This window comes from Dermacentor silvarum, chromosome 8 (genome assembly GCF_013339745.2).
Source record: "Dermacentor silvarum isolate Dsil-2018 chromosome 8, BIME_Dsil_1.4, whole genome shotgun sequence".
Lineage (NCBI taxonomy): Eukaryota > Metazoa > Arthropoda > Arachnida > Ixodida > Ixodidae > Dermacentor > Dermacentor silvarum.
Genome location: NC_051161.1, coordinates 8,315,173 through 8,333,443, shown reverse-complemented (window position 1 = coordinate 8,333,443; position 18,271 = coordinate 8,315,173). Strand labels below are relative to the sequence as shown.

Below are 18,271 nucleotides of genomic sequence, written 5' to 3'. Positions count from 1 at the left end.
ACCTCTGGGTGGTTTAGGGGCCCTTTATGTCCTCCAAGTTTTCGTTATAATTTCATGCTACTGGCAAAAATTCTAGGGTGTGGGGGTATTCCCCAACCCGTAGCGCGTGCAATCGCAGCTACGTAGGGTTCGGGCGAATAAGGCAACGAGTGAGTCAACTCAACAACGTTTATTGCTGCGGGCAATAAGGCAGACTTGCAGAGGGAAGTCCACTCTGTATAATAAGTAATAAATAGGCTTTCCTCGTTGCGTGTGATAGTCACGCAAGCGAGCTCACTCACGGGTTACAGCAGGTAAAATTTGTTCCGGCAGGTTAGAAGTAGTGACGCCCAGAGAGAGCGGTCTCCTCCAGTGGCGCTCTTTTATCTCTTTTTACCTTTTGCGAGGAGACTGTCCTCTTCGCCCGTCGGATCTCTCCCCTCCTCCTGCGAGGGTACACATGTCGCGAGAGGCGGGTGAGAATCGGGAGAGGGCAAACAACCTCTCTCTCGTGTCTGCGCCGGCTCTCGAGGCGTGAGCACGTGCGCGACGACGACAGTACGCGAGAGAAGATCGGCGCGTGTGCTTCCCACAAGCTTCAACGCGAACTAAGCGGCGAAAACACAGCACGCACGAAACTATGACCACTCGCACTCTGTCCCCATCACAGATTGCTTTCAAGGTAGGCCCCGCACCATACGCAGAAGCTGCCGGAGAACGCCCCCCCCCCCCCCTCCCTCCACAGTGCCTTGCGCGCGACCGAAGATGACGCGCTTCCTCCCCCCTTTCCTCCCTTGCGCGCTTGAGATTGAGCCGCCATCTTTGGCTCGCGCTCGCACGCTTTCACTCGAACATACAACGTATGGCGTGTGGAGACTATGTTATCGCCCCTGGACTTATACGGAGCATCACGGCGACGACAGCTGAATTGCACCTGGAGTGTCCATATACTTGCTATCGCAATAAAGACAGATTGGAATAATTTTACGTTATACCAGCCCAGGCTTGATTGCTGTTCTCTGGGTCTGCGGTGACATATGACCCAGAAATTATGTTAGCGCGCCAATTGGACCGCATAATTTGAGAACATTTTCCGCTATCATCAAAAGCGTCAGCGTGGAAATGTATAGTTAGAATGTAGTTCCACCAATGTTTTCGGCTTTACAGGAAAACGTGTGGTGCCGCAGCTTGGCCCATTCTTCCATATTCTAGTGCGCTATAGCTAAAAAGCGTGCTTCTACGACGCGCTTTGTGTTGGTTTATTCTCTGTTTCATCGTGGTTTCGAAGTGCGCTGCCATATTCTATTATTCCACCAAACTTCAGATTGGCCTGCTCCAGACTGCTCCAACGAAAACATTACTCTGCTCCAAGTGGCTCCAAAATGCAATTTTGTTTGCTCCAAACTGCTCCAAAATGCAATTTTACTTGCTCCAAAAATTGCTCCAAAATGACTTTAGGCAGTCCCATCCCTGCTTATATTTACAAGCACCTAAATACTAATGGCATCTAAAATGTGTTGGTCATGTTTAAAGATGAACCTACCTGCTAAATGTGATGAAGATGTGGGGGATGACAGAGCATTATGTTTTGTTTACATGTTATGCTTGCAGTAAAACTTTGTGCATGGCTTGATGATGAGTCTAGCCGAAGGTGTGCGAGATGTGTGTTTGCTGGGACACCTTGCTCTAGTGAGAGATGTTCATCGATATCAAGCACTCCTGCAACCTGTGTAATACCTGTGTCACACGGGCACATTTGGAAGGTCTTCGAGTCGACGGCCTTCGAAATGCCACAACTCTATCGACTCAAAGGAGTTATCGCGCTGCTACACGGCACTTTTGAAATGCCGTTGAGTGGTTCAGGAGTTTCTCGCAAAATTGTGTGGCGTTCCGGATCTTTATTTTCGTTTTCGTGTCACCAAAAGTTAAACAACATTAAAACCACTTAAAAGCACTATAATTTATTTTATATTTGTTTATACGGTGAAATGGCGGTGATATGACGGCAGCCGGCAGCACATGGAGTAGAGGGAGAGTGCACGAACACAAGCACGTCGCTGTTGTCGAGAGTATGTGCAGTTCGCACATATCAAGTGGCAAAAATACTTGATTGGATAATTAATAACACTCATATATAGTATTTTAGAGCATTTTGGTTTGATGTGTTCTTTCTAACCGTGAGTACGAGTACACTGTGAACGAGAGGGCATGTTCGCGCTGTTTCCGCTTCCGTTGCTCAAAGGCCATCGAGATTTAGATAGAGTTGTCGGGTGCTCCGTTGACTCGATAGACTATTGACTCGGCGGCCTTCGAAACCGCCCATGTAGCAGCTCTAACTTGACCTTTGAGTCAACTGACTATCTGTTAGAAGGCCTTCCAGACGCCCGTGTGACACGGGTATAACCAGTGTGCTTGGCAATGCCATGATGTGACAAAATCGCTGATAGATAGATAAGCATATTTCACATAAGCTATTGCATAAAAGATAAATGGTATTGAGCTAGATTGCTCGATCACAATTTTGTGAACATAGATGAGGCGCTGTGACTTTGAGAGCGAGGCTTATTTGCCAGGTAGCATGTACAAATAAAGATGGGTGGCGACGCTAGTTATAACATAGTCACATCTGCCAGTAATAAACGCTCAAAGTAATGCTTTCAGAATAGCATATATGGGTCTTGGTCTTGTCCTATCTATCTAAGTGGCAGTCATGTATACATTTTCAGCAAATTTTATGACCCATCGTGGTTGCTCAGTGGCTATGGTGTTGGGCTGCTGAGCAAGCGGTCGCGGGATCGAATCCCAGTCACGGCGGCCGCATTTCGATGACGGTGATATGCGAAAATACCCGTGTACTTAGATTTAGATGCACGTTAAAGAACCCCAGATGGTCGAAATTATTCTGGAGTCCTCCACAACGGCGTGCCTCATAATCAGATCGTGGTTTTGGACGCAAAACTCCATAATTTAATTTTTTAAAACAAATTTTATGTTGAAATGATAGTTTCTCTCCTTGTGGCTGTTCCTGGATGTGTGATGGTGTGCTACTGCTTCTACTGCCTGCAGTACCTGGATGACAGCTCGCAGCAGGAGAAGAGCACCATCCTTGTGTTGGACAACGGTTGCGGCATGACCTCCTGGCAGCTTAACAACTGGGCCATCTACCGGCTGTCCAAATTCATTCGCAAGGACAAGGCACTGCAGCTCTCGTGAGTGGAATTACCTTCTCTCTCTCAACGACACTTTTACTGCTGCTCACTTGAATTTGCCCCTCTTGAGCATTTTAGGCCTTTCCAACATTGCCATTGAGCGCTTTTGTCCTTGTGCACCAGATACACATGCAGTACATTGTTGGGTCTCACACATGCTCTTGGGACAAAGGAACGACAACACAGTAGTGCAAACAGTGAAAAGGGCATTTATTGCACCTTTCATACACTAATGCACGCTAGCTGAATTACTATGCATAGAACATTCACATGGGTGCGCGACAAATCGAGGAAGTTCGACTCGCCGCGACTGGATAGCGAGTGAATAAGTTCGTCCGCATGCTAGATACCAATCACCTAGTCGTTCACGTATATGGTCACGCGAACGGTGGCGGGTTCGAACGATCTATGTTTGTCCATTCCGGTGTCCTGCTCTTAGCCTCGCGAGATGGTCTCGCGGAGCGTGGATCGGCGCACGCGCGGAATATCCGCATCGCCCACCGGCCACTTCGAATAGGAAGCGCTTTCTTCCTTTAGCGCCCAAGTAAGCCCGCCATTAGGTGGCATTAGCAGCGCAACTCTCGCGCAATCTCTTGTAATACACTGGAACCACACCGCCCTTCACCGCCGTAAAGCCACGCAGCAAAGCCGGATTACAGGAGACGGCAGCTATGCGGGGAAAACAACATCAGGGAATGCGTGAGAGTCTCGCATCGCCACAACAAAGAACACAGCTTAACTGCTGACTGTATAATACAGTAGAACCTCGTTGATACGATCCCCTTTTGTACGATTTCCTGGGCTGCGATTTTGTAGCAATGCCTTATGACGTATTCTATACTAGCCTTATCATCCACCACTCACGGCCGGCTGATCCCGTTAATAACGCAAGAGGCCTGTTGCTCTGACCATTGACAAAGAGCGATAAGCGCGAATAGGCATTATTACTACCGGAAAGGCATCGCTACAAAATACTGGCCCTGGTGCCAATGTTTGTGATCGAGAACACAAAAAATGACCCAGTACAGCTATGCATTTTTTTACCGGTTTGTACTTTTCTGCAAAACACAATGTTTGGCACTAATGTTCTGCATCGCCAAACTGCAATCATAGGATACGTTTTCCAGCTGCTTGGTCACATGTGAACAAAAGGCACATGCGATTCATGGCAGTAGGCGCCCTCCACAGCAGCTTTCCAAGCCTGCCTGTGTCAAGTAAACATGCCGGCATGCGCTCAATTTTCTTATTTTGATACCAGAAAATCTTCTAGTGGGCCATCACACATCGCATTCACAGATATCACCGCCAACCTTATCGCGGTAAGCATATTCATGTATCTGTTATACAGCACAAGGGGTGTTGGGCCGTTAAAAGCGTACTGCACGCTTTTAAGGGGGGGGGGGGGGGAACGCGGCTTCGAGAATGCTTAAAGACGTCTGAAAAATTGAATTTTAGAAAAATGCATTTTAGGAATGTTTGGGCCTTCAAGCACCTGCCGTCAAATTATTAACCCTGATCTCGATCGGTAAATAGAAAAAAAATTGCCTTTCAAAATGCCACGGGAGCCGTGAAACGACCTGTGACAGGCAAAATTGAACAATTTCCCGCGGGGTCTTACGGGGATTTTTTCTATGATGTTGTCGAGTGACAATGAGAAGTTTGGTGTACAGTGTAGACTGCTTATAAGAAAAGTCGCGGGAGTTGTAAAAATCTGCGCTATGAGCAGTACCGCGTTATAACCAAAGCATGCTTTTTTCGGCTTTTGCTTATGCCAAATGGGCAACCCACCTTTCAAACACAATTTATTACATATTTCACTCACACACATGCTACACAATCGCAACACAGCACAGAAACAAAGTTCCCCTAACAAGTGCGGCATCAGTGGAAGAATGCTGTTACTTTCGTCTGGAGACTGGTCTCTACGTGCACGCCCATGCTCCCACTCCTGAAAAAAAAAAAAAAAAAGACGCACTCCGCACACCCTGCTTGGACGCTGCTATCTTGTTCACTCTAGATGCTGCTATATTGATGAAAACACGCACCCTCCATTCTCCAAATGCCCTTCTCTTCCTTTTTTGTTTCGCTTTTTGCCGCTGGTCTCCATGCATGCGCCCACAGTCCCACTCCTGAAAAAACAAATGCTGTATGCTGCTGTATGCCGTATGCTGTATGTGCGAGTGAAAGCACACTAGGGACGCGTGCTTTCACGGAGAGCGATCGTACGGCGAATAGCAAACGCGACGACTCGTCGTGCGGAAGGCCGGGAGGGTGGGAAGGGAGGCGATGTTTGGCTGCGGCACTTAATGCGTATCTTGCGACCGGGCGCAAGGGAAACTGGCGACTCAATCTCCCACACGAAAGGAGGAAAGCGCGAAGGCAGCGCGGGAGGGAGGTGGCGGGGCTTTCTCTGCAAGCCACTGCGTAGTTTGCGCGCATGGAGTTTTTTTCCTTCCTAGATGTTTGCACAGTTAAGGTTTAGCCACCATATCTGAGGGCTGTCGCGTGCACCGTATCTTGAAAGTGATCTCCACACGGCTCTGACCTTTGTGTGCGCTGTGCTTTCGCCGCTCAGTTTCCGTTGAAGCAATAGACCGCACGAACCTTCGGTCGCTGCTCCTGCCGCGTTTGCTGACACTTGCGTTTTTACAGTGCTTGTCTGCGGTCGTCGAGTGCGACCTATTTATGTTTGCTTGTGTGCGCTGACACCATGCTTGTTATGTTCATTCAGTTAGTAAGCGGATGTGGCCCAGTTTATGCAGGCGATAACACTACTATCCTTACTCCGTATACTCTACTAGTATATTTGCTTTGCCTTTCAGGGGAAACTGCGACCTTTTGTTTCGCTTTTCGCCGCTGGTCTCCACGCGCGCGCCAGCGCTCCCACTCCTCCGCGTTTGTGCGCCCGGCAATCGTGCGGCCGTGCGGGCCGTGCTCAACGCCTCCTAGAAAACGCTGTGCTTCATGCGCCGATTTCGTGGTCGCGCGCTTAAAAGAACCGCGCTATAACCGGTATTCTGCATTGTGCGCCTATGCAATAAACGGTCCGCCTATACATTGAATTCTATGGGAGATATATCGGTGGTAAAAAATATCCACGCTATAACCGGTCCCGTGCTAAAAGCGGTTACGTCATAAGTGGTCTGCACTGTATTCATATTGAAATGATCTAGGGAATGATGCTATTTCTGTTACTCTAGCATCATTTGATAAATTGCAATCAAAAGTAAGAATTTTTATTTTTATTTTATTTGTACATATTGCACGGGCTATAGACCTCTCCTGGGGTATGTCACACCGCACCGGCGACGTCACAGTGTGACGTCACGGGCGCACGTGCGATGACTCTGGTTGGCAAAAAACAGCCGCCGCCGGCTTTCTGCGTGGTGCAGTTACGCTTTAGTTGGTGTAGGTGGGCGCCACGTGGACGCGCGTTTTTATTTATTTATTTTTTATTTTACGTGAACCTCCACAATTATCTTGCCAGCCAGATTAGCATTAATGTGTGTATGAGAACATCGGCTTGTGGTAAACTGCATGATGAAAATGTGGCGACGCTGGCCTTTTTTACTTGCGAACATGAACAACTTGGTGGTCTGCGATGAACTGTGCAATGAAGAATATCGGCTTTTCCATGGAGAGTGTGCCACATTTGTTGCGGTAAAGTATGCGGCGAGAACAGTGACGATATCGGCTCATCTTAGCGTAGGGAAACGGACCACATTATGTGTGTGTGTGCGTGCGCGCGCGTGGTGTACTACGCGATAAGCAATACATCTCGCTTGCGAGACTGTGGACGTGTGTTGCGTGTAATAAAACCTGTCGTTGTGATCAGGCTCCGATAGAACTTCAGGAACCGTAATTATTGAACAGGTGAGATTGAATGAGACGCGATGATTAGTGAGCGTATGTATTTCGGGGCCATTCGCACTTCGTGCAGAAAAAAAAAATATCGAGTGAGAGGTATGTCTACAGATGAACTTCTATGATGTTTTGACCGCTGCCGAAGCTGCGTGTATACATTTAACCACGGAGACTGCCCTAAAGGCAAGCCACTGAAATTATTGTGATAACGCAGATCTCACCGGTCTTAAATAAAACTGAACTTTCCTTTTTTTTTTGTTTTTGGTGCATTCACCTTCATGGTACGGACTTTATGCTGTGATGATGCGCATAAACATGCAAAACTTGGGTCTTCTAAAGTTGAGAGCAGCAAAGTGTGCAGCAGACACAGCGAAGTTAGCGCGCAACAGATTATGTACTTTGCAAGATCTTTCTTTGTACGTTCACATGACCGAGACTAATAATTAAAATTAACTTATGGTGTTTAGCATCCTTAAGCTACACAGCGGCTTATGGGAGACAGTGTAACGAAAGGCTCTGGATTAATTTTGTCCACCTAGGGTATCTTACCATGCTCCTAATAAGCCTTTTCTGCATTTCTCCCTCATCTGCATTTAGGCGCTGCTACTTCGTACGGCTCCACTGAGCCGCTGTGTAGTTGTAGACAACTTCATATTGTATATCGTTTGGTACATTGTAAATGGGGCGCAAATCAGTGGATTCACAACATTGCAATGCAAATTTGTGTTCGAAGGTCAGTCATTTAGCGAAGTATCACTTTGCCACCGTGAAAATGTGCACGATTTGTGATAAAATGTTTGTTTTTGAGGAGTAATGCATTTTTATGGATGTTGATCTACAGAAGAGGCGCTTTTTACGAAATCACCACACGCTGATTTACGGGAACCATGCACTTGGCAACAACGCTACGTTGTACCGGTAAAACGCGGCCGATTATACTTCCTAAGCTCAGTTCGTAAGGGCTGTCACTTCAAAAAGTCGCAATATGCCGGACTTACGACCGCGGCAGGGGATATACAAGCAGCGCTCTTCTGCAAAGAGAAGACGTCGCACGACCATTTTTTTGCCAACCAGCGCCCGCTTCGGAGGCGCGACAGAGGGGAGGGGCCCCCGAAGTGACGTCACGCTGTTTGCGAACAGGGAGAGGTCTATTGCAGGAGTGACAATGGCAAATAATAAATAATAAAGGCAGTACGAACAATCCAAACCCATATAAACCAAAACTACTCAATGGCTGCTAAGAATAAGTTTCAAGGAAGAGAACGAGTAGGACCAGGCAAAGAATTCGAGTATTCAATTACACAGGGAAATAAACTGTATTTCAAAGTGTCCGTACGGGCAAAATAGTGAAAATAATGAGTGAAAATAAGAAAAATATATTCACAGTCAATATTGGACTGCTTTCTTACCTTTAGAATGCTTTCAAACAAATAAAAATAGCATCACCCCCTAGAGCATGGGTTCTCAAAGTGGGCATGGAACCCACCACTGATAAAATTTCCCTGGTTCCGCGCTCGCCAAATGTCTAAGGCGGTGAGCACGAGGTGCGATTGATCCAAAGAACCTCCATTACCCATGCCCGAGTGTCAAAAAGCACACCACAGTGCATAGCAGCAACGCGCAATCTGCGCAATAAATCCGCCAGCAGCTTGTAGCCACCCAACCTCCGAAAACGGGCAGCGCGCTAAGCTTTTGCACTCATGAATCTCGGAAGCCGTAACTTACCACCATGCGCATTTCTCCCATTCTTAGATAGGGTAGGTGCCGATATCGTGCGCACTGACGTGTACATCGGATGATTAAAAAAAAATGCGCAGAGCACCGAAAATGCGCGACGCCAAAGAGCAAAAATGGCGCCAGCGTCTACCCAAAAACGAAGCGGCGCAGTCCACATCGCCGTGGTCCTTAGCGGCAATCGTGCGCGATGCGTGACTGACCGCAATGCCGGAACGCATCGGGCGTAATTGTGCCCTTAAAACCTTTATTCTTGCATTTATGGCCGCGCGTAACACGCCTTGCTCTGATAACAGCACATTGATAACCGCCACAGTTTCGTCCGCATCGGTTGCGGTAAACAGTAGTTTCATTTTGACTCGGTGGGCACGTCCGCTGCATGGCTTCACAACTGCGTAGTCGCCATCCATGATTGCGTCGACAGCGACCGCGGTTTCGTCCGCACTTGTTGCAGCAAATCGTAGTTTCGTGTTGACTTGGTGCATGCGTCGGCCGCCTGCCAATTCAGAACCTCAAGGTTGTCATCCATGATCGCGCCGATTGCAACCGCGGTTTTGTCTGCAGCGGTTGCGTCAAGCAGTAGTTTCGTTTTGACTCAGTGCAAAGCTGTCGAAGATGAAGAGCACCGGCTACATCGCGATAGATGGACAACTTGTTGGCGACCAGCTCAGTGGCAAAAAAATAATCGGGATGTGCGCGCGGTAGTGAAAAGCGTGTCTCGGATGACGCGTGCCGCGGCCGCGCTGCGAGCGCTATTCAATCACGATATGAGCTTCCGCACTGCTCTTGTGCAAAACAGAAACAAGATTTGCCAATTCATTCAGTAAATAAAAGCATGTTGATGTAGTAAGCACTTGTTTATTGTTTTCTTCATACCCTCAATAATTAGATATTCGGTTAATTTGGGCATTTTAATTCGGTTAATTCCAAGGTGGGGGGGGGGAGGTTCCTTGGCACTTTATGGAGCTTAGCAGGGTTCCCTGGAACGAGCGTGCTTGAGAACCCCTGGCCTAGAGCAAGTCTTTGGCATTAAGGTCATGCACTTTTTGCCTTTAACAAGGAGAAATTGCCAAAGAGCCCTGTAAGAAGTACTCATGAAATTTATTGCAGACACAAAAACTTTCTGAACCAGAGTAGCTATCAAAAAATGATAGATTTGAAATCAGCGTGAAAAATTTATCTAAAAAGTGAAGTCTCGAAGTGAGCGTCATGTATTGTTCTGCCGACACTGTATTCCCCAATTTCTACCAGCTCCATTTTGCTTAGGTTCTTATTGCTGTCTTAACAACAAAGCGCATCTATGCCGTTAATGCCCCACCAGCTTAACGTTCGTCGGCGTCTTGTGCCGCAACAATTCTCGTATAGTGGCCATATCAGAACTTTCTGCGAAAAGATATCCAGCCTGAAGAAGCTGCTGACTCAGGCTGAATTCTAGGAGTGCAAACGACAACATAGAAACAACGCATGTCTCGGCCCAGTGTGTGTTTGTGCTGCAACGATTTGCACAACACTTCACATTACTTAGGTAGATGTTGATTACACTTGACCTTGCCAAATGTTTTAGGGACTTTCAGGCCGCATTATTTCCAGGTTAGTACATTTTTTCTTGTTTTTTTTTTTTTCCTAATACATGTGAATGAGGTTCTATTGTGCTGACCCGCGTGTAAATTGTTAGTGTTTTCAGTGAAAGTTTTTTCGGCCAATCTCTGTTACAGTGTTATCGCTCAGCGTAAGATGCGCCTTTCTGTATCGAAAATTTCTCGAATGTTATCGCTGGATTAATTTTTTTCTATGTTGTTGCTGAACCTTGTGCAATCAGATTGTACTTTCTGGAAGATACGCCGCCGGAATTTTGACAAGTCATACATACCGTATTTGCACGATTCCACTGCCCCCCCCCCCCTATTGTAACGCGCAGTTATATTACCGGCCAAATATCCAAGTAAAATAACTTGGTGCTGATTCTACTGCGCACATCATGTAATGTAACCTGAGTCGACTTCCTTTTCGCTTTCTGCCGACCACAGAAAGTCATCTTCAATCCGATCTAATGCATTAGAAATGCCCCTCATGCAGAAAACTGGAAAATGGCAATTGCTTGCCAACTAAGCCAAAAGAGAAAAAAAAGACGTTTGTTCGATGGCTGTGTGGCTATACTCACAGACAACTTTCTGTGGCAATGAAGGGAAAGCTGAATAGGCAAAGAGCGCACAAGTGAGAGCACTTCTGAAAAGAGTGTGTTGTTTTAGGTTAGGGAAGAGAAAACATAAAACAGCTTATTGGCAACAGTTAAATTTTTTTAATACAGAACACACCACTGAGTGTAAAAGCTTCATTATTTTGTGACTTTTCCCTTCCGCGTCTGGGCAAACATGATAGTGTCGCATGTGGAAGCAACGTCGATTCAGTGTCTGTTCTGAGCAACCAAAGGCACTGTCAATCGCTGCCGCACTGTCAAACGCTGCTGGACTACTTGGCATGGTAACACATGTGCAGCAGCCACGCACCTGTACCTTTCCCTTTATTGCCACAAAAAGTCCGCAAGTATAGCTACCTTGCATTGAGCTTTTTTTTTTTTGTAATAATCGGTTTCGTTTTTGATTTTGAGTAGAATTAGTTACGATTGTGACGCGCAGGCAAATTTGAAACAAATGCACTTATTCGAAGAAGGTGCGCGTTAGAATCGTGCAAGTACTGTAAATAGCTGAGGCGTCTGACCTGCAGATCAGATTTCGACGATTGAGTAACTTGTTCTTGTGGGCACACGTTTGCCCAATAAAGAGTTAGATTTCTGACGCGCTGTGTTGCCACTGTCTAATTCTTGCAAACATTTATTTTTGCACCATTCTTTTTTGTTTCAGAGAAGACGGTAGCTCTAAAGATGGGACTCAGCACAAGCCTCGGTTTCTCAACAGCGAGATCTCCTACTTTGGTGCTGGTGGCAAGCAAGCTATTTTCTTCATCGGAAACTCAACCAGAGTAAGTCTATATTGTCTCATCTGGTACTGTTCAACACTGTGCAAGCTACCACAGCCTACCACAATGTCAGTGTTGCCACTCAATGCGAGATTAGGATGAGGTGGTAAGCTCCTTTTCTTCATTGCCCTGACACTTACTCGTAATGAGGACTTACCGTATTCTTGTGTGTATAACCCGCACCAATAGCTTAAAGGGGCAGTAAAGCAAAACAATAAATCAACATAGACTGATAAAGTATTGTTCGAAAACTCTGCTGTCGTTAATCACGCTGCAATAGGTCAATTATTAGAAGAGAAAATGAAGCTCAAAGCTAATTTTTTTTAATTTCGCGCAGAAAGCCCAACGTCAGCACTTCAATTCAGTGTGACGTCACGACTTCTAAAGTAATTATTCGTATTTGGGCCACGTTGGCTCAATAACAAATCACGAAACTTGCCATATTCAATCTTGGGCTCATTTAGAACACAATGTAGTCAATCATTACCATGAAAGAATTAACGGAGACCTAGGAGACGCTGTCAAAATCGATGACATCACGGTGAGCTGGTGTGGGAACTTCAAGGTGGCGTTGCCACTCGCCTCTGTTTTTCGTTTCTTTCTGGCTTACCAAGCGGCTTCTCTGGGTAAGAGTGGTGTTTTGGGTATTGTGGAAGGGTAAGCTACTGATACAGAAGAAATCATTTTGCTGTTTAGTGTCCCTTTAAAAAATTTGACAGTAAAGTCGGGGTCAGTGTTGGACGCGTGGGTAGCTATAGCTGTGGCTGCTTCTTGAAGTGTTGATTCTATGTCGCCATCCGAGCCGTATGTGGTCCAAACCGTGATATCATCCGCATAAAGTGTGTGTCCCAAGTGTGGGATGCGGCTGAGAGCTTTTGCCAGGGGAATGAGGGTAATATTGAACAGGAATGGGGATAACGCCGCTCCTTGCGGGGTGCCAATGTTTCCAAGGGTGAGTGAGGGCGTCTGTATATTATGTATATGCAGGGAGGCGGTGCGCCCGTTTAGGAAGGCCCGAATATAGTTATAGGTCTTAGGTCCTAACTGCAGCTCTTGGATGCTCTGCAGGATGGCACTGTGCTTAACCTTGTCAAATGCTTTAGTGAGGTCTACTGCGAGGATTGCTCTGGTGTGGTGTAACATATCATTGAGGATGGCATGTGAAATCTGTAGCAGGGCGTCCTGTGCCGAGAGATGAGGTCGAAATCCTAGCATGCTATGGGGATATAGTCCATGGGATTCCATGTGTTGCGTGAGACGGGTGAGGATGACATACTCAAAGTTTGCCCAGGCACGAAGTCAGAGAGATGGGACGGAGATTTTGGGCATTAATGGGCTTATTGGGTTTGGGGATGAAAATTATTTTTCCATGCTTCCATTCAGCAGGTAGCTCTCCCTTTTTCCATCATTCATTGAAGTACTCGGTGAGAAGGCAAACAGAACGGTCATCTAGGTTTCTGAGCATGACATTGCTGATTTGGTCATCTCCAGGAGTTGAGTTTCGGAGCTTAATAAGGGCTGTTCTGACTTCAACCTCCATAATAGGGGTGTCGAGGGAGGGTTGATCGGGGCCTATGTAGTCGGGATATGATACAGCTTTGCCCACAGTGGTATAAGTCGATTGAAGTTCGCTTAAGAGTGCTTGCTGATTACAAAGATTTTGATGGGTAAGCCTTTTGCGTGTAAGTCGGGTTTGCTTTTTAGTTTGAGTGGGGTCTATCATATGTCGAAGAAGATTCCGGGCCCTGGAGTTAGAAAGATTATCTCGTAGTCCGTCACATATTTGGTGCCAATTAGATTTACTAAGGGCGGCGCTGTGCTCTTCTATTTGTTTTTGAAGCTGTGCCAGTTTGAGCTTAAGTTTTCGATTCTGTTTCTGGGTTTTCCAGCGCGTGAGAATACTGTTTTGTGCTTGGAGTAGGTTCGCTGACCTACTATCTGCAATGGGAGTTTCAGGGGCGTCGTCGAATGTTTGCGTAAAAGCTTGCACGTCCTGGTTGAGTTCTGTCATCCATGTGTGAAGGTTAAAGGGGGACTCTAATATTTTGACCTCTCTGTGCTTACGAAGATTATCCTAGCTAGTCATTCGGACACGGTTGTTTTTAGCTTTTTTGGCGAAGTCAAACTCTATAGTTAGGATATAATGATCACTGCCCAGGGCCTCATTGGAGTTTCGCCATACTGGCGTGGGAATATTGCGGCCAAAGGTGAGATCTGGGCTAGTGTTGGTGGTGACACTATTACCGATTCTCATAGGTGTGCTGAAATCATTATATACAGAAAGGCCCTGCATCTGTAGGGTGTTGTATAAATCCGCTGCTCTCTTGTTGGTACGCATGTACCCCCAGTCTACATGCGCGCAGTTAAAGTCCCCTAAGATAATGAGAGGGTCCTTCTTTGCAATGATGGAGGCGGCTTTAATGAGAGTGATACATTCCGAGACCGGTTGCCTCGGAAGGAGGTAACAGTTAAGGATGGAAGAGGGGATGGGATTTGTGAGTGGACAGGATTAATTCCAGAAACCTGTGAGCCACCGGTGAATTCAGTACATGACAAGTGTATGGTACAAAATTTTGGACATAAGTGGTAACCCTGGTGTTTGGAGTGATGTCAGAGAGTACCAGAGCATATCCTGGCAGCGATACGTTTGTGCCAGCATCCTGGAGTGCTACTATATCAGGGGGTGTGGAGGAAGCAGAGAGTAGCTGCTGCAGGAGGTCCCTTTTGCGGCGAAACCTCCTGGAGTTCCATTGTAGAATGCGTAATGGGAGATTATTTCCCGTCGGCAAGGCCATGCTGGAGGGTAGGTGGGCGAAGCATGGGAGGTGCTATGGGGGGGGGGGGGTTACCGGCTGGCATATGTGAAGACATTCCAGCAATTATTTGTGGAATTTGTTGAAGAATGGCGGTGGTTACCTGACTAATAATCGTTTCTGTAAGCTTAGTGATGGTGGCTTCAATGTAATTTTGAGTTTTAGCCAGAATTTTGGCTTCTAACTGTTGGGCAAAGTCTTTTAATTTGGAATCTATGTCTGGAGTGTCGTCTTGCCGGCGTTTCTTTTGGGGAGGGGGTGTGGAGAGTTGGGGTGTTGGTAACGGAGGGGGTGGGAGGGTGGAAGGGATAGAGTTAACGGCTGCCCTGAGGTGCCTTACCTCTTCCAGCAGGTGTGCTATTTCTTCCTCCCGCAGTGAAGTTGGGGGTGTACTGGTGGGTTTAGTCCAGGCTCGCTGACGATCTTGATGAGGCGCTAGGGGTGGAAAGTCCTTCGCCGTGGGCACTGCTGTCCTGGGTTTCGTCACTGTCTGTCTTCGAGGCTGGGGGGGTCCTAGCCTTGCATGAGCCTGTACCGGTAAGGCGGTTCCCACCACAAAGAATGCATTTTGGCTTGCAAGGGTCCCCTTGCGTTTCGTGCTTCTCGCCACACCGTGGGCAGAGCCCAGTTTTTGGAAGAGGGCATACATCGTACCTGTGACCAGGTTTCCGGCAGTTCGTACAGGCATCAGGGCTGCCCTTGGTACTTTCTGCAGCGGTGTGCCACACACATATATTTAATGGTGTGGGGTACGGGACCAGATGCAAAGGTTATCAGAATGGATGCAGTTTTCCCCATGCGACGGCCGCTATGATGTCGGCCTCCGGGTTGCGATGCTGCAAGTCATTTAGGATTTGTTCTGGTGTTTCATTCCAGTATGCTCGGGAAATCACACCTTTTACTGCCGCTGGAGGGGCCGTGATGTACGCGGCTACCGGGTATTTGTTCCCATCTATAGTGATTTCCTGTATTTTCACCAAAGCGAGAGCTATTGCCTCCGCTACTGTCACCACCGTGAACGTATTGTTTGTGGGATGGACTCTGATGTACAGTTCACCCATCACTGAGCAGCTGGGTGAGGTACGCAATGCCTGCAGGAGACTTGGAGCTGGAAGCTTGTCCAGGGAGAGCCCACCTCGCGGGCGAAAAACAACTCGGATCGTTCCCACCGGCAACGCCACGAGTTGTTTACTTTTTTGTACGACCGCACGCGTCGTGCGTAGCAGCTGTGACGTCTCCTTGAACGCGGCTGGAATGGTAACAGACACAGCGTCGGTTGGCGCACCGGCGTTGCTGGCGTTTGGCGTCTCCTGGAATGCGGCTGGAATGGTAACAGATGCAGCGTCGGTCGGCGCACCGGCGTTGCTGGCGTTTCGCTTAGCTTGGAACCGAGGCCGTTGAGTTGGGTTTAGGGGACGAATTCGAAGCCGGAGCCCGATTTCGATAAGCAAGGAGCACAGTTTGCCACTCACCAGGGTGATAGTCCTGCGAGGAAATGGTCTCTTCATCTTGTAACTGCAGCGCGCACACGAGAAACGAGGACAAAAAGTGAAAGTCCAAAAAGTGAAAGTCCACTTTTTGTCCTCGTTTCTCGTGTGCGCGCTGCAGTTACAAGATGAATAGATACCAGCTCGCCCAACTTTCAGTACTTTTGAAATGGTCTCTCCTTCCACTAGCTCCTCCGTGGTTGTTGGGGAGGGAGGAACGCGGCACGCCGGCGAGGCTCGCCTCGATGAGGCGAGGCTTAGCGCAGCGGTGTGGCTGCCAGAGACGTCTTCACCGGATAGTTCTCGGAGATCACAGGGCACATCCAAAAGATGGTAGCGGTTAGGGTCCGTGTACCTTCCTGGATCCGTTGAGCGCCTTGGTGGATCCTAAGAAGGACCTAGTTGGGCACAGGAACTAGAAATTGGCGGAGCCGATACGAACCGCGTCCGCACACTCTAGCCCCCTAGCGGCCTCCGGCTGCAGAAAGAAGCGCGAAAGAAAGAGGCATGCGCAGAAAGAAGGAAGAGACGCGCCTCCATTGCTAGGTGACACTTGTCTGGGTGGAGCATGCGCTTGCAAAACCTGATGCATCATCGCCTCTGCAGTAGAAGAAAAACGTTCTCTCTCGTATTTGTTTTCTTGGCCGCCGTATCAGGTTTTCCGAAACCATGCGCCGCGGCGTCCGCTTTCTGTGCCTTGTCGTCTGCTAGCCTACTGTTTCGACTATCGTAAAGGATACGCGGAAATCTAAGAATCTCAAGATTTTTAAAATATTAATTCGTAGTACTGAAGTGTTGTGAACATGACACGGAAAATGAATAACGATCGTTATTTTGAAATGTTCGGTGTTCTGAAGTTCATAGTACTGAAATATTTTTACATTAAACCTATAAGCACTGAGCAGGGGATTTCTGAAAAGTTTGTTCATCTGAAAAGTTCGTTAATGTGGTGTTTGTAGTAATGCCGTTTTACTTTAGATTGTATGAACACTGAATAAGTAATAGCAGCTTCATAGTGAATAAACCTGTTTTGCATTTGGTGATGTGGAATGTTGTTACTGTTCTGCTAGCAGGTAAATTGTCTCTGCTAAAGTGATTTTCATGCTGCTAGCTGTCATGCTCAACCAACTTTCTTTTTGCAGATGATCACGAAACCACAGGGTTCAAAGGATGTCCATGAACTGGTCATCTCTAAGGATGAGTTTGAGCGGCGTGAAAAAGAAAAAGGCCTCATCTACTCGGGCAACATACTGAACAGAAAGGCATGTTGTCAGTCTATTGCAAAATTCCTAGTAAATTAAAGGAAGAGTAACCTGCAGCAGGACTGTGTGCTCACATTTAAATTCGCCATGATTAGGCTTTGACCGCGCACATTCTACAGGTGGCATCGAGATGAGTGAGGCACGCTTGAGGCAATATCTTCCTCCATGCCGCCCCCCCCTGGTCGGTACTTGTCCTCATTCCGTCGTCTGTCAGCTCTCTGTGGAATGTGAAAATACATCAGAATATTAAATTTGGGTGGCTGGGCACAGAGCTTGTCTTGATGAACCAGTGCACAGCCAAATACCTCTGAATTAATTATTGTTTGGTGCTATTGAATATTGTGTTTCTCAGCACTAGATGGTAAGCCCGGATGGCACGATTGCCTAAATCACCAATCGTCAAATTAACAAGATTATTTTGTACATTGTGCCTATGGGATGAGTGGCATTGCTGTGAGGATGCCCAAATAATTGTTGTTGGGAAGATTACTCAGCTGCTGTATGCTGTGGCTTTGAATATGCATGATGTAAAGTAAGATTTCATAATTGCTGCCTTGGCCAAACTGCACTTGGCACAACAGACTGCAGGAATAAGTTGATATTTGTGTGCTAGTGCATTTTGTAAGACATTCACTGCTGCACGCCTTATGACATAAGCATGTTCAGTATGAAACAAAATGTAAGTCATCACCTAATGATGAAGGGATTTTATTTTCGTGAATGCACTTGCAGCCTGGGGATGCCAGCCATGTGAATGCAGAAGAGGAAGGCCTGCAGGAAGTCATTGCAGATGAAGTGAACAAGGATCAGTTTACCTGTGTGGTCATCTGGGGCATCTCAAGCGAGCATGTCCAGTTCCTCAAGCACAACTTCAGCACCTGGTGCTCTCAGCTCGCGTGAGTTTACTCTGCATGAGTACGGGGGGCACGTTAGTACTAGAATGAGTA

At 47.2% G+C, this 18,271-nt stretch overlaps 1 protein-coding gene across 1 annotated transcript in view; it reads left to right on the top strand.

The window, feature by feature from the left end:
* Positions 1 to 18,271, top strand: part of LOC119460586 (structural maintenance of chromosomes flexible hinge domain-containing protein 1) — a 229,955-nt gene that overhangs the window by 11,201 nt on the left and 200,483 nt on the right. The window contains exons 6-9 of the mRNA XM_037721595.2: positions 3,046 to 3,188; positions 11,648 to 11,765; positions 17,205 to 17,324; positions 18,057 to 18,220. Coding sequence (XP_037577523.1) covers positions 3,046 to 3,188; positions 11,648 to 11,765; positions 17,205 to 17,324; positions 18,057 to 18,220 — 545 coding nt within the window. The remainder of the gene's footprint in view (positions 1 to 3,045; positions 3,189 to 11,647; positions 11,766 to 17,204; positions 17,325 to 18,056; positions 18,221 to 18,271) is intronic.